The sequence below is a fragment of the Hylaeus volcanicus genome, chromosome 7 (assembly GCF_026283585.1).
Source record: "Hylaeus volcanicus isolate JK05 chromosome 7, UHH_iyHylVolc1.0_haploid, whole genome shotgun sequence".
Lineage (NCBI taxonomy): Eukaryota > Metazoa > Arthropoda > Insecta > Hymenoptera > Colletidae > Hylaeus > Hylaeus volcanicus.
The window spans coordinates 14,338,508-14,362,531 of NC_071982.1; the positions used below are offsets into that span (position 1 = coordinate 14,338,508).

At 39.1% G+C, this 24,024-nt stretch overlaps 1 protein-coding gene across 4 annotated transcripts in view; it reads left to right on the forward strand.

Annotated features, from left to right (window-relative positions):
* LOC128880354 (protein doublesex-like) overlaps positions 1-24,024 on the forward strand; it is a 97,714-nt gene that overhangs the window by 34,002 nt on the left and 39,688 nt on the right. For 2 of the 4 annotated variants that reach the window (XR_008457799.1, XR_008457800.1), the window contains exons 4-5: positions 3,014-3,157; positions 3,356-4,290. Coding sequence is in view for 2 of the 4 variants with exons in the window: in XM_054130358.1 (XP_053986333.1) it covers positions 3,014-3,157 (144 nt within the window). In the remaining 2 variants the exon portion in view is untranslated. The remainder of the gene's footprint in view (positions 1-3,013; positions 3,158-3,355; positions 4,291-24,024) is intronic. The other 2 variants (XM_054130358.1, XM_054130359.1) reach the window with 1 other exon arrangement.

Consider the following 24,024-nt stretch of genomic DNA (forward strand, 5'->3'; position numbering starts at 1 on the left):
CTCTCTCTCTCTCTCTCTCTCTCTCTCTCTCTCTCTCTCTCTCTCTCCACCTCCGCATCGTCGGTACAGCCTTCCTACGTTTAGGGGGCAGCCCCTCCATCCAGCTCTCTTTTTCTCTCCCACTCCCGCATTTGCGTTTCCCTCCCCTCTCTCGCTCTCGCTCTCTGGTGAGAGGACGCGCACACGCGCGCGTACGGAGCACGTGGTTGGCCGGGATCACCTGTACACGGGAAAAGGAGGGGAACCAACGCCGGGAGTCCCGGCGGCACCTGCTCTTCGCGTCGTGTTGTCTATTCGATAAAACGGCGGGAGGGTGGTGGTTAGAGAGGGAGGTGCACCGTGGCGAAAGAGGGACAGACATCGCGGGGAAATGAACAGGGGGAAAGTGATTGTGTGCGACGGGGCTGCCAAGGGAGGAAGAGAGGGAAAGATATTTCCTACCTTTTAAAAAACGCTTCAGAAGGCCCCTTCATAGGCGGAGCTGGCTGGTGCGTACGAGCCACCATTGGTTGCCTTAACGTCTAATATATCGTATCATATCGGCCAGGGAATTATTGTACTTGTCCATGTTCGCGGACGCCTGGCATTTACGGATTCGCGTCCCTCCGTCACCCCTTGCGCGAGCGAACATGCGCCATTCGTGGTATACCAACAACGACTTGTCGCTGATTATTTAAAATCGATATTTACCACGACACCGGGTCACCACTTTGCCTCGAGTATGCGCGTGGTTTGTTTTTAGGGTCTCTTTTACGAAGGGGTGAGTTGGATCACGTGGTACCGCGAGCAAATCGAGCACGGTTGTGATTTACGGATGACGATGGCATTCGGTGCGAGGATTCTTCGGTCTTTGTGCTCGGGTACCTCCAGAAAATCGCGTTGACGCGTTTAGAATGGCTCGTGACCGAACGGTGATGGCGAGGGGTTGGGTTGATAAGCTGTGATAAGATATAAAGCATTTTATTGCGGGCTTATGACGGGAATAATATTTGATTACTTATACATAATACTATTTTCTTTTTTTCTTTTTCAATGAAAGTGGAATCTGAAAATTGTGTACATTATTTGTAATCGCCTTTTCTCAGACTCTCAAAATAAAAAAAATAGAAGAAGTGAGAGATAAGAGATCACTACAACCACTGGCGATCGCTAGACCACATAGATTTCAGAGGAGGATCTAATGAAACTGTGACTGTTCATGTATAGTTCGTTGGTCAGAAGTTGGCGAGGCAGTTCGATTGGCTGTATCGGCTGAATCCGTTAGGCCGGGGGCATACTATGCGTTTTCGCCGCTGCGGCGAAAGCGGACGCGATTTAACCGGAAGGCTACTACATGATACACTGCTGCGATTTTAACCCAGTCAATCTCGCCTGAACTGTAAATACGTCAACATAAGCGCGAAGAAATTTTTAACGAAGACGATGAACGAGACATATCGAGATAAACTAAGAGAGTTTAGTTGTGGAATATATCCGATTTATTATATATCTACGATATATTTTATATTATAAAAGTTACATAAATTGTACGCACTCCACTCCATTTGTGTTTTTTTTGAAAAGATTATAAAGCTTCTCTTAGGAAACCCTTGACTTCAACCCTGGCAATGGTTGTTGAAGAAACTAATGGTTTCAGGTGGCCTCGAAGGAAAATCTAGCGCATGTAAATTTGCAGAACAAGCAAGCCAAGGAATAGGTATTGCACGACCTATTCATCCACTGGAATTTATATAGTCATTCGGTCAAGTACTCTTTGGCTATTTGGCTGAAATGAGCAGGTGCACCGTTATACATAAATCATATGCGACGTACATCTAATGAAACTTTCTCCAGTGATTTATTTTGTTACTCAAGAGATGTAGGTAAAATTGACCCGTTCATCTCTCATTAAGGCAAATTAGGAGTTACAGAACATTCGGTGCAACATTTTAATAAAATCAGTTGTAACGACTGTTGACTTGGCAATAGGATCAGATAGGGAATATGTTTCTGCGAATTCTTTCTATAAACTAATTTTATAATGTGCAAACAAAATCCCGCGATTCCATTAAAAAAAATTAGCGGTGGTGTTGAGACGGCTTCAGCATCTGGACTAAAAAAAGAAAAAAAAAGGATCTTCTAACTTTTTCCTGTAAGATTTTTGTTGTATTCACGATAATTTAGACATTATCGCACTGTAACAGTTTAGCTCCCTCACCCTGTGATACTTTTAGTTCACGACGTAAACTCTACGTGTTCGTTCTCGTAACTTCTCTGGTGATTGACATCGATAGCTATCGATAACGCTTCCCGGCAAATGGAATTCACCGGTTGCTCTCAATTCGATACCTGTCAACGACAGTAGCAGGTGTTAGAAAGCCATGAGAAAGTCGACTCTATTACAGATAACGGAACGGATGGGTCGTTAAATATGAATAAAAAGGATATCATTTATATTTTTGGTTTCTCGACTGCACCCGTTTCAGTTTCATCTCGCGTGAAAATTATTGAATGTACGAATAAACACGTATGACACATTATCAAAACGAGAGTTTCTTACTGAAAATTACTTGGAAATGAAATAGATTTTAACCTACTGTTACGCGCATTAATAATGCAACTACGTATATCAGCGGATTTTCGGTGAATATTGTGTACAACATATTCTGGCAATGTTCTCGTTATAACTTCAGTTTGGAACATTTTCAAAGAGAGTATTACGTGCAGGCAACCTTGGCATTTAATATTCGTATACAGCGATGTAAATATTAATGTATGAGAATAAACGAAATTGAAAATAATATTTCAAATTTCAAATAAACATTCTCGAGTATACAGGCTGCGATGGAATAATATTTGTCGAACTACCAAATATGAAATCAAAATTATTATGTGTGATTGATCTTAAAATTATATGAAACATACGAGTATTTTCAGAATATAATTCTTTTGTTACATTAGACCAACAAAAAATTCATTGTTTTATTACTATTATTATCCATGTATTGGAGTAACACCTGTATTTCCGTTACAGGTGACAGTGTGGAGTTGTTACTGGAGTATAGTACCAAGCTTCTGGAGCTCTTTCAGTATTCTTGGGAAATGCTGCCACTCATGTACGTCATTTTAAAGGATACAGGAGCTAATCTCGAAGAGGCTGTGAGGCGCATCATGGAAGGTAAGTGCATTATTTATAACTTTTCACTCGTGAACGTTATTATTTGACGTTTCCACAGCAAGGGTATCGATATTTTCATTATCTAAAAAGCACATAGTAATTGTTTCATTTTAATATACTGATTCATGCTGATAAAAATATCCTTGCGTTACGGTAAAATATAAGCGAGAAAAATAACTTTTTTATTTTTTCCTCCAGCTTCGATAGCTTATCACCCGAAAATGAAAAAGTCGCCTTGGAACTCCGTCTTGGACAAAATCCTTTCGTTCATAGTAAATTTACAACCTACTTGAAAGGGCAATAGTTTTGGCAATTTTTAGAGCTGTTTTCATGGGAATTTTTATTTATATACTTGAAAATGTAATTTTATTATAACAAAGATAGCTCCTTCGCGAACCTGCCAGATAAGAATAACAACTCCGTTCGAGTTGGAGAGCAGACAAGGATGTATGTTTCATTCTGGCAATTCAACATTGGGAAGATACTTATTTTTTCTATCAGAAGCGGCGAAATTCGCTGACAAACGTGGAAATCGTAGCGTCAACGAAATCGGCAACGCGTTCAGGATAATTTAACAACGAATTGCGTCAGTTTTGTCTTTTATTCGTGATAAAATTCTGTGACGCAGAATGTATCTCCGTTCCGACGAGATTACAATTTCTTGATTTCAATTTCGTTGGGTCCGTGATGTTCCAATTCACCTAGAAAACAATGTCAATTTTCGCCTGTCGGGACTTCCACGATCGTCGCGCTCGAAGATCCTCTAGGACACTTCCGGCAGTCTCGGAGGCGTCTCTTCACTCGAAGATGAACTCGCCCGGAAGACCAATACCGTCATCCTCATGAAGATATCCCGTGAAACGCGGTTTAAGAAAGTGGAAATGCGCGAATAGGAACACGTTGTTCTGTTGATGGTGCTTCTGTAAAAGTTCTCCCGCCAGTTTGACGCATTCCTTTAGAAAGTGATGCATCGACGAAGCGTCTTTGTTCCGTAGAAAGGAAACGCTTTCTATGAGACCGTGCCTGGGTGAGTCGTGGGTGTCGTGTAAGTCGTGCACTGTTGGACTTCCTCCACTCGAAGATCCGTGCTAATTCGATGCTCGGGCGGATGGGAACCTGCGACCAGCAACGAGGTAAGTTCACTAGATATATTCTATTTTGCTTACTCTCGTTTTTTTCACGTAAAGTGACAGAAGGAGAACGTGTATGGGAGAAAGCAAGGTGTCCCTATTTCGATGACCAGTGTAACGATTTATGCGAATTAGTGGCACAGTTGTCGAAGAAGTTTGATTTTGTGACAATTGTTACGGGTGAAAAATTGTCTATATTGCGTAAGCTGTGGCAAACACGTCAGGCTATTATGTTTGTATTACGTTGCTAGGAGCACAAGTAGTATTATCGCCCATTTTTGGACCGGTTAATAAAACTAATTGTAATCTAAATCGATCAGGCATACCTACCCAAAAATCTCGTGTCTTCTTTGTTAACCACAATTAAGGTATCGCTGGGTCCATAAAAGGTGCAAATGTCCGTTGTGATTTTGTATAAAATATGGAAACCTTTGTATCCTATTTGTTGTACACGTTTGAAGAGTTTCGAGCTAGAGCGTTATTAATTTTGATGAATAACGAAGCCAGGCGTGACAAAATTCTATTACGAATTTCCAGTTTATTTCTCTGAGAGCAATCACCTCGCCCAACAGCTATATAACTTCTAACACCGGTTATACACGAATTCGCATGGGAGTTATAAATTTCCAGGCACCTACGTGCACTTAATCATTCTGTTATTCTCGCTCCACCGCGTCGGCTTGCCGCCCGTCCGAATTAGAATCCAACGTACAAAGTATAGCTAAGTCTCATTGTTGCATCCGCGCGGAATACCAGCTGTAATGGACATTCTCCCATTGCCAGCCAGGAATAATTAGAGGATATTTTTGCAGTTATTATGTAGCCGTTATTACGATCTTCTGTCGAGTTGCCGACAACCACTAAATGCGTCCAATGGAAGCCTGCCAATCTTATTCAAAATGCGTGCGTGTCGCTTTGCTCGCAGCATCTCGTTTCGACCGGTGACAGCGAAATTAATTGCGAGAATTATTTCCTACTGCAAGGTTTCGTATCTTTATTTTAAATTCCATTGCAGGTGAAAATTACGGTTTAAACCATCTTTGACGACAGGAATTTCTCTGTAGGACGCGGGATGATTTAATCGAATTAAATGGTCTATTTTAATTCGGTGTACTTGACGTTTTTATTGCAGTAAACCTGTTGCAAACATACACTGTATCACACAGACTTTGTGCAATAACATTGATAAACATAATTCACTGTAATTATTTCTTTTACGATACTTTGAGTTTTGGAATTTTTTTTTTTTTTTTATTTTTTTTAATGATACTATATTTTTTTATGAGTATCGTTTGAGGAAGGGGAACCTCGGCACAAAAATTTTGTTACAAGTCACCCTCTGGCATCCCCTTTGTTCGACGTCAGATCAATTTTGCGGAGGTGTGGCGGTCAAGTAGGCGTGAAAAGGTGGATGCGTGATTTGTTAAGTAGTCTGCTTACTTGGCTACTGTTCGAACGAGTCGATCATTATAAATCGTTTAAACTGGCTTGGGTTCGTTCGTCGTTACATTGCCTCCTGCTGGCGCCTCGGTGCCCGTATCATCTCGATCACGTTACCTGGTCTTGCAGAGCTCTTAATGAGCTGCAATTTCACCAGCCACTTATCCGTTTATTGCTCGTGGACGCGAGATATTCACGTTAAAAATTATTTAAAAAATTATTTTAGTTAAAATCATCGCTTTGGAGGATTTGAAGGCATTGTGTAACATTCTTTTATAACATTGTTCGAAAAGTATCTTAAAAATGATGAAAAGTGTTTGTCTATGCCTGACTCTTAGGATGATATTCAAATAAGGAGAACGTGTGAAATTTCAAAGACGATCGATTCATTTTATTCGCATTTGTAAATTAAATAAACCATTACGTATAAAAGGTGTGCGAGCAATAAATACTCTATACACGTCAAATCAGAGTAATCATCGAAGCTGTACATTTAATTCAAAGAACCGTTATAACGCAATGATTGAAGTGTTCGCAGTAATTGCGGTCATATTTCCTCTTCTTCCGTCAGCCATCCTGGCGTGTCTCCATTAGGTCTAATTAATTCACGGCCATAAGCTTCCAAAAATTCAGAAAAAATTCATGGCTATTCCTCGAGACCTCTACTATATTGTACAACAGTTTCTAAAGTTATTCGTTTACAAGATACATTCAATAATAATCGAAAAGTATTCGAAAGTCTTAATTGTAAGTGATCCATAAATTGATCTATGTATTCGTGGTTTTCTCGAAACAGCCGTTAAACATTCCATTCGAAACGTCATTTACATACCTAACCAGTCCTCTGGGTCGTCTGTAAGAAATGACCGAGAATTCGCGAACAAGATCAAAGATTGCGCAGCGCGCTTTTTATTAAGAGTAGAGATTAGTCAATCGTTATCGCGACGGGGAACTGTTTTGTTGGCGTAACGTTGTTAATCCAGGTTATGATCGTGGACTAGTAATTACGATGCAGACGTCGTGTTTCACACGTGCGAACACTCTTTGAGGATAAATGCGCACGTCGAGAATAGAGCCTGTTCGCTCAGTTGGATACTTTTAGACGTGGAAAGTCGCATTCCTGCTAGCGTACGGCGAACAGGTAGACGATTAACGACCTCGACTCGATCCAAGTGGTTACACTGTTGCTGAAAACACGCCGCTATGGCGCTCCGTTCAGTCGGTTGGAAATTATGCTCGTGAGATATGCGATCGTTGACTGGGGATTGAGGAGCCCCAGGCGGGATTAAGGGGCCTGCTTAAGGAATTTTTAACTTGGAAACTGAGTAGTGTAAAGACTTCGTATTTCACGATGCGCATGTTTTGACTATACATTCTTTCTCCGCTACAGAAAAATTCAGAACTTTAAAACTAATAAATTTTTAATGAATTTTGTTGGGACCTTTCATACTTTTCTAAAGTGGATATAAAAGTGCATCTCTTAATGCATGCAAAAATGTCTAGTTTCATTCCAAAAGAATCGAGGTTACTCATTTCGTGTTAACTAAACAAATTTTGTACATTCGTACAAAAGTACATTGTACATTCGTAAATTTGTACATTGTCTTCAGTTGAAAATGTAAAAGATGTAATACACCGTAGTAAGTGGTACATGACTTTTCCACGGTGCTGTATATTAATGCGTAATTCGTATGCAGGCCCAGACCGGGTAAACTGAATGGGAAACGTCCACACCTAGTCGCTCGGGGCAGAGATTAATGATAGCCGGTGGAAAGAAAAATGTCGTGCCGGCAAGAAACATCGTCCCCAGCTATGCGGTGGCCGTAAGTCGCAACCTCGCGCAAATAATAATGGGCCCGTGACGCCAGTGTACACATGTTATACCTTAATTATCGCCGAGCATTACCGCGACTAATGCACCCGGAGAAGAGGTTGCAGAAGCGATGCCGCCACGACGCCGGAAGCGTCTTCAAGGTTTTGTTCCGTGCTCGTACGGTGAATGGAAAAATTCGATGATCGATGCCGAACACTCGCGGCGACGTACACGATGTTACTCGCAAAGAAAGTGTCCCCCTGCGCCGGCCATTCCTCATCGGAGACGGACAAAACTCTCTCTCATTCCGATAACAAATCTAGAATCATGAATAAGCGAAGATGAACAACTCTCGGTGAGTTATTCGTTCGGTACAGAGTGGAATTTAAATTGGAGAAGGTTTTAAGGAGGCCTTCATTATTTTGTTTTTGAGCAAACATGCGCGAGTTAGGGGTAATAAGTGTGGTTGTTTATGCAAATTCTTATTTTTATATAGACAGATGAGCAACGGAAATTTAAATTAATGTATGTTTTCGTTTTCTAAATGTGGTAACACGTATGCAGGTAACGCTGCATTTTTTTTAACTGGCAAAATAAAACACAATACTGCAAAATGCAGTATATTCGAGCATCGCATCGCAGAGTATAATTACCGCAAAATACAGAATATTCTGCTTTTCGAAATTTCATGAATAAGTCATGAAACATCGATTCGCGATATATATATATTCAAGTAAAATATCAAGTAAAATATTTTTCTTGAAATATTAAATAAAATATTTTGAAGAACATCGTTGCTTTAAAAATCTTTCGACCAAACCCGTACAATAATGGTCTCGAATTTCTCGCGAGATGATTACACGCAGTGACTTCAATGCCATTGAAACGGCGGCCTAAGAACCTGCCCCGCATAATCTTCTTTTTGAAATTTCATGATTAATTTATGAAACATCGATTCGCGATATATATATCTGATATATAGAGTCAGAAGCTAAAGTTGCGTTCGATCCTCGTATTTTTTACTTAAATATGAGGATCGAACGCAACTTTAGCTTCTGACTCTTCGTTAGCATGTAATAAATATCAAGAGAACGCGACACTTGTGCACACCTCTGAAATAAGAATGCGTGCAGCTCGTATATCAACGTTCAGACTGGGCATCAATGAAAATGATCTTATATAGAGGCGAAGTGTTATCGTTAACGCTGCTGTTCACACTTAAGGGACACCAATCGTGATCGTTTGAAAGCGTGTCTTCCAGTAGCGATGCGTTATTAATCTTTCTTAACGTATACCAACATTAGCGGGCCACATATGCGCTGCCATGCTGCAGCTGGAAATGTATGCATGGATGTGCATTACATGCCGTCCAACGCGCGAGGTCGATGCTATTTTTCGTGCCGTCATTCATTTTCTTCTTCTTCTGTTTTTTCTTATTGTCGCGAGTGAGACACGTTTAATTTATTATAGCCTTCAACGTTTCGTGATATTTAATTACGATGGTACCAGTTTTCTGAACTCGAAGGTGAATCATGACGATTGGGGCTAGTAGAACACTTACTCCAGTGATTTCCAAGTCGACTCCCAAAGACTAATTAATACTTTATCTTTAAAGAAATTTTCTGGGTAATATTCTGCGCGGAATAGCAGAATAGAACGCGGAAGAAGCGATAATTCGCGAGCAACAATAGTATCTAGAAAAACAGCTGTAAAGATAACGCGTCGTTTGTTTCACGTAGAACAATTAGCCAAGAAATCCCAAGTGCAAGCAATTCGACATCGTGCAACGTTCGCTCGTGCACCGCAAAAGGATACATGGCGCAGATGCATGCAGGGGCGAATCTAGACGCGGGGTACTTACCTCTCTATCTTAAGATTTATTTACATTTATATTTTGAGAACTTAAAAGACGTTTTTCCTGAGATCTCGTAGTGGTTTGATCCTGTTGCTTATTAGTTGTCTTCAACTAATAGAAACGTTTCTCTAAGTCTATTTCTCGGAGTGAGACAAAGGGTTACTAAACCAAGCCAAGCCATAATAATAATAAATACATTTTATAATTAAATTTCGAATCGTGTAAAAGAATATTTAGGCATCGGTTCGTGTATGATTCGTGATCTCCCTCCTAAGAAAAGTCTCGCGTATCCGCCCCTGGGTGCATGTGCATGTTGACTGTCAAGAGAACCGCTGCACTTCGCCACAAGGTCGTGCATTCTTCGGCCGAGATCGACATGCATGAGAGGCCGGAGAGCCTGACATTTGTAACAATGTAACCGCTGGTAAGAGCCGGCTTCGGGCCGTTAATCGCTCGCCTCAGCGTGCATTTTTAGGCCTTGCACATATAATGGGCTGCAACGAGATCGGCGATCGCGTACACTTACTATGGAAATGGCGTATAATTTTCCCCACGGGACGAAATGCTTTTCATCGACGCACGATTATATGTGAACATGGCCGGAGATGAGCGAAATTTTCCTCGAATAAGGGATAATGAGTAAAGTCGATGTATGTATTTAGTATGTCCTAAATGTTCGTTGACGGAACACGCGACAGAGGTTCTAATGTAAAACCTTTGCTTAGAAGTATCATATGGATTGCTTCGATGAGACCTACTGAAAACTTCCCTAACGATATCGATCACTTAGTGCAAATATAGTAGCTCATACTGAGACCCATCCATCACACTCGCTTAAGCATTGGCCTCCATAAAGAGCACTCCGTTATTTCCGGTGCCAATGAACCGATTAAAATTGTTTTTGTCTTATATGGCTTGGTTCGAAGAAGCCTACAAGCGATTTGAACTACGAGACACCTCGTACGTTGGAATGTTTCTAACTTCATCAATTTTCCAAGCTCAAAATCCTTTGGCAGATATACTTTAAATCATCTACCGTTTAAGAAAATAACCGTCGAAAATAGTTTGTTTAAAAGTTCTAGACAGAAATAATCTCTTAAGAAAGAAAGGTACGATTTTTAAGAAAGAAGCAGCAATCTTAAGAACTAATTCGTAAATTCGCACGTCGCGAAGCTCGCGTAGACGCTTCGCGAGTTATCTGATCTTCGATTGAAATGACGGAAGCGGTGCTGGTACATTGTAAACGATTGATAAGAGTTAACGAAGCCGCATCTCATCGTTATCTGCGTTTATCATCGGTGCGTCGATCATCGTCGTGTACGTTTGCGATGCATGGTAATGACCGTGAGCTCATTACACGAAGAACACGGCGCCATATCTGGGTTCACTCGCCGGTAAACGTTACCCCTATTACAGCTGCTTTCAATTACTTGCCTGTTCAGAAGTTTCGTGCATAACTTACTGTTGCAGACCTATAATTACGATGGACTATAAAACGTGACCGGGTTCATGCCAGCGCGCAGAATTACGCCGATCTACATGGAAAAGAGTCAACAATTTTTTACGTAATTCATGTGTGTCTATTATAATCTGTTATAGATCAATAGGAAAATACTTGGAAACGAAAAAATCATGCAGGACCATTTAACGCGTTGAGTGCCGCGTCAGTCACCGGTGACTGATGGCATCCTAAACGGAAAGTTCAGTGTCAGTCACCGATGATTGCCACTCAACGCGTTAAGGGGTTGGTCGCAGTCAGGAAGAGGAAAAACGACATTTCTTTCCGTTTTTTTTTCTTTTTTTTTTTTAGTTATTAAATAATAATTTGCGTAAATAACAATTAAGTATATTATAAAGCATGTTTTAAAGAACTAAAAAACATTTTTTGTTGTAAGAAACGTTTAATTTATATCGTCATAAAAGCCGATGACGTAGACGATGATTTAAAAACATAGGTTTGCGGTGAGCAAGATTCTCTACACTGGTTTACCTGAAAACAAAAACAAAGGTAGATTTCGAAAATAGATTAGTCTAGCGGGTCCCTGAACGAAAGACATACTTTGTAATATATTTACATTTCATTAATAAAAATTATTATTTAACACCTTAAAAAAAAAACACACACAAGAAACTGTCCGTTTCCATTTTCCTGACTGCGACTAACCCCATAAATGGTCCTGCATGATTTTTTCGTTTCCAAGTATGTAGTTCCAAATATGGCCATTTTGGAGCATCCTTCTTTCGCACTGTGCGTAACTTAATAGAATTTAATAGAAGAATAGAATGGAATTAATTTAATAATCGGTCGTTGGCCTTCGAAAGAGCATTTTAACACGTTAAAATGCAAACCCTCCATCGGTCCCGTGGTTGCCAATTATACTGTCAACGTAATGGCGATGATGCTCAGCTTCGTTAACGTTTCACTGTCTCGATCGAATATCCAGATAAAGGTCCGGGAGCGGCCCCAGGACGTGATAAGTATTAAAAATTTTCAGCGCACAAAGTATGCAACGTGCAATTAAACCTGTTGTTTGGCGGAGTATCGCTCTCGAAATTGCGAACCGACATCGCTCTGTTGGCCTCGTAACTGGTTTTCGTCGGTGATGGGCGGACTTCGCATCTGCAGAAAATACATTCAAATTGTTTATCTTAATATGTATCTCATTTACTTTTCAATGTTGAACGTAAATAATATTATGGCGCAAGAAACGGAGTATATATAATTACAAAGTTTCGGAACGTATATTAATATTTTTTAATTAATACAGCGAATTCCAATAAACAACTCCGAAGCTGAAATTACCGATTCTAATTCACTTTAGTATGAAGCGAAGATCTTTATTTCGAAAATAGTACATAGTCTGTTTCATTCAATTTATATATCAAAAATATTGAGGATTTTGAGATATTTTATTTATGCATCCATAAATAGTCGTAATGACGTACAAAGTATGCAAAATGATAATGTATTGCTAATAGTGTTGCCAATGCAACGACCACGCAGGCATTTTATTCGCCACCTGTTCTTTTATCTTCATCCGTATAGAATGTTGCCTACCTCTGCTTTCAAATTGCGTCGAAATGGAGAAAATGAAGCCACTCGATGGGAGTGTACGACAAATAGATATCGGTTAAAATTCCAAATTGGCGTAAGCAAAGACGAGAACTTGTTTGCTGCGCGACAGGTGTCCGTCGACGATTTATCGCGTATTTTCATTTTCTCTTCGCGGCGAACGTTAATTGCACGGCTTTTTATCCCGGACCGGCCCCTGCAAGCTTGTCGTCTTACTTTAATTAATCGACATTCCGTTCACCTTGACTACCATCTTGGTAACAAATTTCAACCTATGAGTGCAAAAACCAGCAAAGAAATTATTACATACTAGTTGTACCCCGCGGCTTCATCCGTGTCGAATACTATTAACATATTTTACAGCGAATCTACAGTATTAATTTTCGGACACTACAGTACTTTATTTATTATTCCACTGTACATACACCTGACCATAATTCAGTTTATACATTTTTCGTTGTATGATGTTGGAACGTATATTCTGTTTAATAGAAATGTACATTTTATTAAGTCTACCGTCTGTGATATCATTAATATTCTAATAATTTAAAAAGTGTTATTTATAAATATCTTAGCAAATATTAGCCATCACTATATATTCTGTACTTTACAATAACGAATACCCTTTTGGTCTTCGGAGCTTATCATCTTGATCATTATTCTTAATCAGTATTACCTACACCAAGGAGTTTTCGCAGACATGATTCATATCGAAAATAATTGCGTCCAAAAGAGAGTAATCTGACAGGAATCGGCATTATTTGTTCGATCGTTCAGGAAGTGAAGTTGCTTAATTACCAAAAATTACTTTACGTAGGCAAAAGCTGAAACCATTGATGGGGGATTGTTGTTTCATTGCTTTTTTTTCTTGCAATTTGCTCGTACGAGCTTCTTCTCCGCCCATCAAGCGCGTTTCACGAAACCCCGCTGTGGAGTTTACAATCCATTATTTCTACGTTCATCGAGTTTGTATTGTATCGTTTAAAAATACGTGGCTATCATACAAATTTTGAAGTCGACAAACATTTAAAAATTCATTAACACAAATCGCGTCGCGTTGACCGTTTATTACGACCTCGTCGTTCAAAAAGTATTTAGTCGAATACGAAAAGAAGTACTACACTGAACGATATTGTACAAAAAGGAATGAATTGAGTATGAACAAAAATATTTTCTACTACGTTCTATTTATTATAAAAGTAATACATGTGTATTATTATAAATAAAAATATCTATTACGACGCTAGTACATACGAATGGCAAAGTAGTTGTTTGATTTAAAAGTGTTGCGAGTTTGATAAAAGAAAACATGTATTACAAAAGTATAACCAAGCATGACCAATTAGGCGATTATTTGTCTTAAACGAGTTGTAAGTTTCATAAAAGAAATGTGATCGGGAATAATGGGACGTAACGGTATTAAATTGGATCATTTTTAACAGATTTTTGTTCTTTCGTAAGTACGAAAAATAATTGACGTAATTGCAATCACGGCGAGGAGCAGCAATAACGTGGTTCACGTTAAAGATCGTACGATACAGTAGCCACGACGAAAGAAATGGTAATCTTCTTTCGTGCGGGTTGTGTGCTTAATCTTCTGTGGTACTCGATTAATGTCCGATGGTGTCCTAATTGGAGGCCGTAATAACGCCTCTCCGCGGCATGCCATTTACTATCGATGCATTTTCAAGCAATGGAAATAGATGGATGGCTTGCCTGGAATTGCTCTTATTTTTTTTCTCCTTTAATATCTTCATTAACCCTTTGTACTCCGAGAATTTCTTCGAATACGAACGACTAAAAGTATTTAACATCGTTATGGAAAATATTATTATTGGAAAATATACGTTATCGTATCTCGGAATCAATTTTTCTTTTTTGCTCCAATAATTTTTATTGCTTTCTTATCAGACTGGTGTAACTCAAGATGTATTTAAAATAACGTGAAATTAGAAATCAATAGTTTTGTTAACAGGAACTCCAAAATCAGGACCCGCCAATTAGTGGCGCCATTAGTTTACATGCTCGTCGTACACCGAAGCAGTTCCTAAGCATATCCTACTCTGTGCGTTACGAAATTCCAGGCTACTTTAAATTTGTTTGCAGTGCTGTATAAACAGAACAAGCTTGCTCGCAATGTTATCTAATGTCACGTTGCAAAGTTGTCGTGTTCACGCGACACATTTACTGTTTCACCTGTTAATAAGTTATGTAAACCTGTCGAGACATCTCTGTACCATACGTTCAATATGTAATTATTAGATATTAGTAATCGTTTCTCTTATCATCCTTACAATGCTCGTTCTACGACGCATCCTTTCAAAATGCTGAAAGTTTTCACCTTTCTTCAGCAGGACTGCATGCATCATTAAAATGCTAATTTTCTAGAAATACTCGATAGCCGTTAACAAATACGTTACAAGCGTAAGACATTTTTCATTGAGAACAGTGATGAACTGTTGGCAGTGAATACCTTGTCTCGTTATTGCGCTGTTTCATGTTTATGGATATAACTAGAAATCAGTTGACTATTATTGACATACTATAATTCATGCGTAATGCGAATCAATAATCAACCGAGGAGAATTTTTATCTCGACGAATGGGCTGCAAATAAACTTCGATCGACGGTGCAAGATATTTTTCGAATATCCGATTTTATTGAAGAAAATTTTATACGGATTAGTGTACAGGTGAACTAGTTTTCCTAAAACGTTATGGTAAAATATTTCATGGACTCTAGCTTACTCGAACCTGGCTTCGACAAGAGTATTGGTTAATCTGAATGCGCAGACGACACAAAAAATTAAATCCATCAAAAAGGTGATCATCTGGACGTAAATTCGAGTACAAAGGGAACAGTTGCCTAACGAGTTCGATCACATTCCCTTGAAGCTGGCTTAAGGATGACCGGTAATTCTGCTCTTGGTATATGGTGATGTTAAAATTCTTCTTTTTTTGGGGGAGGGGGGGGGGGGCGCGAAGGGCCGAGTGATTTTTTGCCCACTTGCACGTCTGACGCATCAACCTGGCAGATTGATCCTGTTACATGCTGGCCAGCATGACGTTTCCATTAAACATCGCTTTCTTGTGCGATTTCTAGGTGCAAGGTTACCGTTTCCGTTACCCAGAACGAAGCAATTAAACATTCACCCCTCTTGAGCTCACATTTTTCTTTATCGAGACTGAAACACTTCGCGGGGTCTTCATCATCCCGAGCGGTTGATGGGCAACCATGAGTTGGAGGCGGTCGTTCGCGAAATTAATGAAGCTTCAGTTGCAGATCCTCATATGGGGCGCCCCCAAGAGCTGCTCACTTATTAAGTTTTTAATTTGAATATTACTCAGAAGCACAAAGGATAACTTTCGTTTATTTTTGTGGAACGGTGGGGGTTTGTTAACAGTCTCCTGATTTCGTTTTTGTTTCATTTAAACCGCAATATTTTCCAATTTATTGGTAACGATACACAGCGGTGGACAAAAGATAAACTTGGAATATGTGTGTACGTCTAACGGGAATCAATATGCAATAATTTAATAGAATTTGTCTTATCAAGCAAAACTAGGGAGAGACGATGAAATAATTTGTGGTATGAAAAAACAAAAAAAATTTCTTGTTTGTTAATGGTGATTGATTGAACGTAAGGAAGTTGTTTGAGAAGAAATCGCGTTTGAAATTCTTTATCGCAGGCATACATTTTAATAAAATTCATTTTCGTGGATATTGCAACGGACGTTTGTCATTCGTGGATGCAATTATTTTCCGTTTTCTTGTAATTAACGTTGCACGATCGCATACGAAGGCGACAAACCACACGCGTATTTTCAAAACTAAATTTTCCCATACTTTTTTATTTCTCCTTCTTTTCGCGCGAAGAATCCAGCTGCCTAAGAATGTCAAAAGTGACCGGTAGTCGCGTCTTGGAGCACTCATCGGTTTTCTACACAGCCACATTTGAATATCATCGCTTTAAAAAATGACGCCGCGGTAACCGAGCATTAGCGTCATGCATATATGCATGGCGTAGCAGTAATGCGTTAAATAATACTCCAGAAGAAACCGGCGTCGACTATGAAGAATCCACAGGAAATGCATAGTTTTAGAACAATTAGAGGATGTTTAAGAACTACTCGATGATGGAATGCATCGATGAAAAAGCATTGCATATTTGACGACTGAGACTTTTATGCCGAATCTTTAACGTTGATGCATGAGTGGGTTTGTTGAAGTAGTCAATATTTGTTTAGCAGTGCAGTATCTGTTGAGAAACATGCTAAGATTAAAATTCTTGGCTCGTAGGAATCGTGCTAATTTACTAATAGTAAGGGGTGGTTTTCTAAGGGGATCTTCAGGAATTTACTTTCTAATAAAACGCAAATGGTATGGAATAATTTTCAGGGACGACGATCTATAGTTATTAACTTTTTACGTGAAACCATTCGGTGGTTGGCTCGAGTATTACGTGCGAACGAGCCAGCCATTTTCCTGACTGATTGTCACAAGCTAATACAAAGTCGAGAGCTGACGTATCTGTTATCGTTTAAAAATCACTTACGTAACACGATGTCAAACCACTATTTGCGCTCGAGCGTTGCTTGGTATGTTGTACATGCACGTGTCTGCGGCCGTTCAACGCGCGTGAACTTCTGCAAATTGCACATAGAAAAAATTGTTACTTTACCAACTGTAATAATTCGTTGATTTAATTGGAGTATTTTTTGACATATTAGGTAGTCCTCTCTTGTAATATTTTTAATTGTATTTAATAACATTTCATTCGTAACGATCATACTACACATCTTTAATTAATTGAAATTGAATTACGTTGGATTTATAAATTTTATACGAAACGCACGCATAATTTATATTCATTATTGCTGTTTTATTTGTAACAACGCGCAATACAATTACCAGAATTTTACCAATTTTGCAAGCTTAAAAAAAAAAATAGAAGTTCGATGCAAATGTATTAAATTGTTGCGTAAACTTTAAAATTCATAGATTTCATCTTAAAGTTGTACGATACATCTACATGTTGTTAAGATGTTAGCGTAATAGTGGTTCGAACCTGACTATCCCAAACGACTCAATCATTTCTCTCCCTTCTGCGAATAATATTCGTTTATTGAATAATTTTTACTGACAAATAATTTTTATGATTTTTATCGAAAAACTAGTAAATTTATGCAGAAATGCACGTGCTATGTCACGTTCCTCGTTACATGAGTGTACGTATGCATCTTTTTCTTCGACAGTCCCCTGACCTTTTGACTCATTTTTGTTTAGTCATCGTTGTCGGGCGTTTTCTTTCACGTTTCTCGGCAGCATTCAATTTTCAATGCGGCGTTACGTGCGTGCCGCGTAAATTACCGAGGTTCTCGCTCGTCTGTTTGCAATGCACAAAGTAACTAACGTTGCGTGACTATAATGCCGAAGGCGTCGCGACGTTACAATTGTACGGATCGCTGGAGCATTCTTGTTCCTGGTGTTTTTATACTTTTCTACTTTCTACGAAGTCGCGGTAAACGAAACGAACCGTGAAGCAACAAATGCTGAATATTCGTGCACCAAAGCCGCGGTAAAATGCTTCATTTTATTTATAAAATATTAGGAATGATGTTTAACTTTATTAATAAAACTTTACGTATGACACTTCCTAACAATTTCCTCGAAGTATTATTTCTAATAATTCATGTGACGAGGTGTCATATTTGAAATAAAATTCCATTAGCAAAAACTCTAGAGAGGTTCATTTCAAGATTAGGAAGTACCGTTCCACGAGGTTACAAACATTATAAATTATGCTACTTTGTTTAGCATTTATCGATTAGATCAAAGTCATATTACGCGTGCAAATTATCGTAACAACGTCATTAGAGAAGCTTGATAAACTACTACATAAATGAAACCGCTTATCCATTGCAACAACTCATGCTATCGAAAATTACATTGACGCTGATTATATTGAAATTGAGATAAATGAAGAAGAACATTTAAATATTTCTGTTTTCAGTAAACAGCTATGTTTCCAATTATTGTCTAATGTGCAATGAACAGAAAGTAATGATCAGATTAAGGTTTTCGAGGATTACTTATTAATTATGTCCCTGTTTTATGCTGGGTTTTAATGTTTCGATTTAATTGAGTATACACAACTCGCGTTGTACGACAAAATGTTCAATGTACAGCCCACGTTCACTGGTGTGGAACGATTAGCAGAATCGAAAAGGTCCGTAATTTGCACCTGCTGACCGGCAACAACAAAATAATGGCACGAGATACGATCGCGTCGTAATTAATTATATCGGTTTCTACCTTAGAAGCAACTATTCGAATACCAAGGGGACAGCAAGCAAGTCAGAGGAGACGCGCCAATTAAATGCTTACGTTGCAATAAGATTCAAGTTTTGTTTTTCTTCGTTTTAAGGGAAAGCGAAATATATAAGTGATCTGTGAGATTTAATTAGTGTGTCACTTAATTGAAAAAATTCTTTGGTCTTTTAAATCCAGAATGGTCCTAAACGAATCGATACTTTGTCGAAATATGTAAATTAAAATATCAGAAAATATCACTTTTTATTAAAAATATAAACTCGCACTTAAATGATTAACAGATTATCCAAACTCTAGCAATGTGTACTTAACATATAAACAAGATTCTTCGAAACGTTTATGTAGCTTTTATGATACAACTAATTCTCTATCTTAATAATTATTAATCATTGGCTGACCTCGGAAGTTAGAAGTAGATAAACTTTAATATTAAAAGCATAATATTTCGAAGTATCGTTTCCATTCGCTCCATTTCACGGTACAGCACTGGCTGCTTGCTATCTTCGTGCGGCATACCTATGGGTTGCCCTAATCCGTGTGCGCGCGGCATGCACATTCGCATGCCGCGCGGCTTTTGCAACAGTGTGCAAATGTTGCAGGTGCCACTCGTCAACTGGCGCTGCATAAGATGCCGAGAGTATCCGGATAGGAAAATCTTGTACAATCTGGCGAGAAAGTCGCGGCCAGATCTAATTCCGTCAGTGACGCGCGCCTAGACGGCTACCACGAAAAACGAAACGCCTGCCGAGTTATGCGAGAAAACGTTCAGCGAATTTCTGGATTCGCCGGAGCAGTGGATTCTCCTTTGCTCGTGGGTAGGGTACCGTCCCCGAATCATAAGAATAAACACGCTCTTTTATCTGTGGAAGCATTGGAGTAATATATTGCTTCATGGATTTGGTCTGGCTCTTGTGTACTCCTTTCTTACGTTCTGAGAACGTTAGAGAAGGTAATCCTACCTCCGAGAGTCGCATCGACATGTGAGTAGCCTGATGGTCGCTAAGGTGTCACGTCCCTCGAGTGCTAAAGAGAATCAACAGTTAGCTTCTATTGATTCTTATTAGCATTCTCGTTAGCATGTAGAAATATAGACAAAGTATAGACGACAATTGACAGTACAGGGTGTAAACGAAAATAAAAAGCAACTTCAACGCTCGTCTGCAATATAATTTATCAGAATTTAAACTCCGACGCTAAATCTGTTTCGCCATTAATAAAACTGTAGGTACGTAGGCTATCATCCGTCGAGACAGTCTTCAAAGGAACCACCAGACAGTGTGTAGTATGACTACATTCATGTAAAATTAATGGAAGTATATTTCGAGGACGATGTTCCTATTTGATTTTTTTGTCTAGTATCTTCTTTCATAAAAGGGATGAAAATCAAGAAACGCAACGGTAAAAATGTGTGTATATATAGTAAGGTGAACAAAAATTTCCAAATTTTATATGCAACCCTCTAGATTTAATTATTTCGGTTTTTGAATATTCAGTTATCGATACAGAAATATATTTAAAAGCTTCTGCTGGAAAATTTATATTGGTCCTATTGTTTTACTACTTATTATGTTAATTCCTAAGAATAGTTCCACTCGATGGTTATGTTTTCCAGCAGGGATGGCAGTTAGGTGGGATTGCGTTACAAACTTGGCACGTGAGAGATTTTCGAGTACCTTGTTTTTACTTTCTACAATTTCTTAATGTTCAATAAATTCCGTCATGTAGTTATGTGGTGATAGAGGGTCTGGCACGGGGGAAGATAGACACTAACCTCTGGTTTATCTTGGCACGTTGGCCAGATTCTATGCCCTCTTCTATAGCTTGTTGGAGATTTCACAGTGCTCGAATGTCGTTGAAATAAATGAATTTTCTATTCCTTCGAAAAGTACAGATTGTCAGACGCTGTTTCAATAGGTCTTCTCTCTTTAGCACAGGGTTCAACAGGTAAACCGGTCCAGCGCACGGTGAGCATGAGAACTAGTGGCGTCACAGGAGACCGGAGCTTGGTACTTAAAAAAATGGATCATCTTTCGAAATTAGAAAAAAAGAAAATCTGAAAATCCTATTGTCTTCAAATTTGGCACCTATTTTGGTCGATTATCAGAGTGTCTTCTCATCTTAATTAGGTCACCTAATTCTCTGGAACTCCCAGCCTTAGCTCGCCCTTTACCATACCATAGCCATAACTTCTAGTAAATAGCAATTACGCCAACACCGTGTCGCGTTCATCCGAGTCTTATCGTGTGGAACACCTAAACGCTAAACGCAACCGTCGTACAAGATTCTATTGGCGCGGTGACGCGTATATTATTCCAGCGCACGCAACGCCGGTTAGTCGTAAGAACCCTATGTTCGATTCGCCGCATGTTTGGTTAACGCAGCCTTGTCGCTGCACCTACGTGCGTCCGACACTTTATTTGCAAACCATTTGTCGTGAGGCTCGAGGCACGCGCGTAAGAGACGCGTATAATCCGATTCGTAGATGAAGAGGAACGGGTCTAGTCGAGCGAGCCGTCGCGTCGACGCACGTTGCATGTGATAACGCAAATGAAGATCGTACACGAACGATCAGGGGGAATCCACCTTGCGAACGAAGATGGATGGAATGCGATCGTGTCGCACAAGGCTGTGCTAGCGAGACGTAAATTCCTCCGTGAAACGTGACGTGCTGTACCTTGAGGACCCGCGTACAGGAAAAAGGCTCGAAGGTAGGGAGGGCTTCATTTTATCTATGTTTAGTCATTTTTTTACCTTGTCGAATTGAGTTGCAGATGGACGGCACATTGGGATGGGTCACAGTATCTGAAACCTGTATAGGTTTTCATTTCGTGCATAAATCTTATATTTATTGATAATCTGTGAATGATTTATAAATTTATATGCATGTAAAAACATATGGACATTGGTGTAGAAAATATGCAAACGTGCAAGTTATGTGAAAAATGGACAAGTGTGCTCGTCGTCGTAGATAGATATCACCATTGCTATTACCATGTATGTATAGTTACTGACATCGTCGACATGGTCGTATTTATCGTCGCCATATTCGTAGTCACTGTCATAGACACCGCGGACATGATCATATGTCACTAATCGTCATCTTCAGACGTAATCATCATCACAGATGTAGCCATTGTTATTATCGTTATCGTGACTGTAATTATCTCGCATACTTGTTGCCATCTCCATCGCCATAAACCTACATTCCCATTATTCTCAGTCATTGCCACTGTCATACCTAATCAATTCTCATCGTCATTGTCATTGGCTACGTCATCACCATATCTGATCACGAAACACTCTCATCATTTCATCACTGTACACAATGTGTGCATATGCTATGTGCATACATACATACACGCCTATACAAGGTGTCCCAGCCGAAGCGATACAGAGCTCTAACTCCAAAACTATCGGCCGAATGGAAAATTTCAAATATGGAAATTGCGTGGTAAAATGGGGCTCATGTTTCAGCGCGAAGGAATTTTGGTTAACTTTGTTATTTAACATGATATGATGGTCAAGTTTCGTATTTCAAATGGAACTATATATATATATTTTTTTTTTTATACCATGCGATAGTACTTTTCAAGACGAATTCATTAAGCTTTCATGTATTTATCCGATTTTTATTAATTTTCAAGCTATAACGCTTCAAAGTTTGCTAGTGTGTCTCTCAGATACCAACCCCCTCGCTGCCAGCCCATTCATATTTCTTTTGCCCGTAGTTTCGCCCGAGTAGCCCCGACCACCGGTGTAATATGATCCTCACCGATTGATACGCTTCTGTCGAGTGTTTTTTTTTTCTCGGACCTCATTCACCTTTCACTATCTGTCCTTTTCTATGTTGGACGCTCGACTCGGAGTCAAGTGTAAACACATGAAAACGTCAGGTGCAATGTTTTGGGTCCCGATTTTGCATGCCTCCTTCAGTCGATACTGTATCTTCTAATGTTTTGCCAACAAACTTCGAGTGTAGAGAAGGACAGCAAATGAAGAAGAGGACGGAGCGACATGCGAAAATGGCGACCAACACCGGGATTATTTAGTAACTATGTCGCGAATTACGTCGTGTTTGGACTCATTTTAATCAGAAAAATGTCAGGAATATGATGGTAACAGTTTTACAACCAAAAATGGTAATAATAAAAAAAGTGTGATTGTTGCATTAGGATTGTCTCTTTGAAACTTGTGCATTTAAGGAGACTGTTGAATTATATATGTATAACTCCATTGCACCACTTGACGTACAATGTACATGTTATTCGTACACCTCCTATATGTTTTCTACGTGCGTGCATATTTTTCGCGTACGAGTGCATAGTATGCGCTGCATACTTTTCGCGGCAGAAATGCATACTTCGTCCCATATGAAAGATACGAGTCCAAGTATCTCGCGTACAGGAACAACTGCAATCTATTTATCGCAATATCTTGACTAACATATCAAAGATGCACCAAGCAAGAAGACTCGAGAGGCGCTTCTAATAAAAGCGTGTGGACACTGCTACGAGACTTTTACAGTATGTATAGAATTTTTTCCCCCCACTTAATAACCAAGTGGCTTCATATATTCTCCCATCAGTTGCAATTTTTCTTGGAGAGCAATTGCAGTGACCTATACGTATGTATAATTCAGCACATCTTCTTGCTAAGTCACGCTATTTATGCAAAAGGCGTTCGATGTTGCTTTAGAATTTTCTGATGTTGCAAACATTTCAAATAACGTGTTTTTAAATGAAATCCATTGCATATTTATTAGGTGTGGAAATTAATTCTGCGCTTTTACATTCGCACATTTCTAACGTTCGTTTAAACAGAAATATGCCTCGGTATTTCGTTTTTATAACTAAATGTACTGTTTTGGAATACGTAACCGAGGGAAGATTAATAATTATACAATTTTTCTTTGTACATAAATGGCAAGTCTACTTTAGAAAGGCATTGCATTAACTTCTAGACCTAATAAATCAAACTAATAACGTACACCATAAATGATTTAATGTCCATACTTAAAAAATGACATTGTCCCAATGAAATAATAATATTTCTCCAATCGTAAATACCGACAGTGTCAAATGTTGTTTAAAACGATCACTTCTAAGTGCTCTTGAAGATCACTCTCCTGGCCTATAACTATGTACATATAATTCAGTGAATCCTGTGATAAGTCGCGGTTGCGTATGCAAAATGCGTTCGATTGTTTCTCAAGTGTCGTCAGTT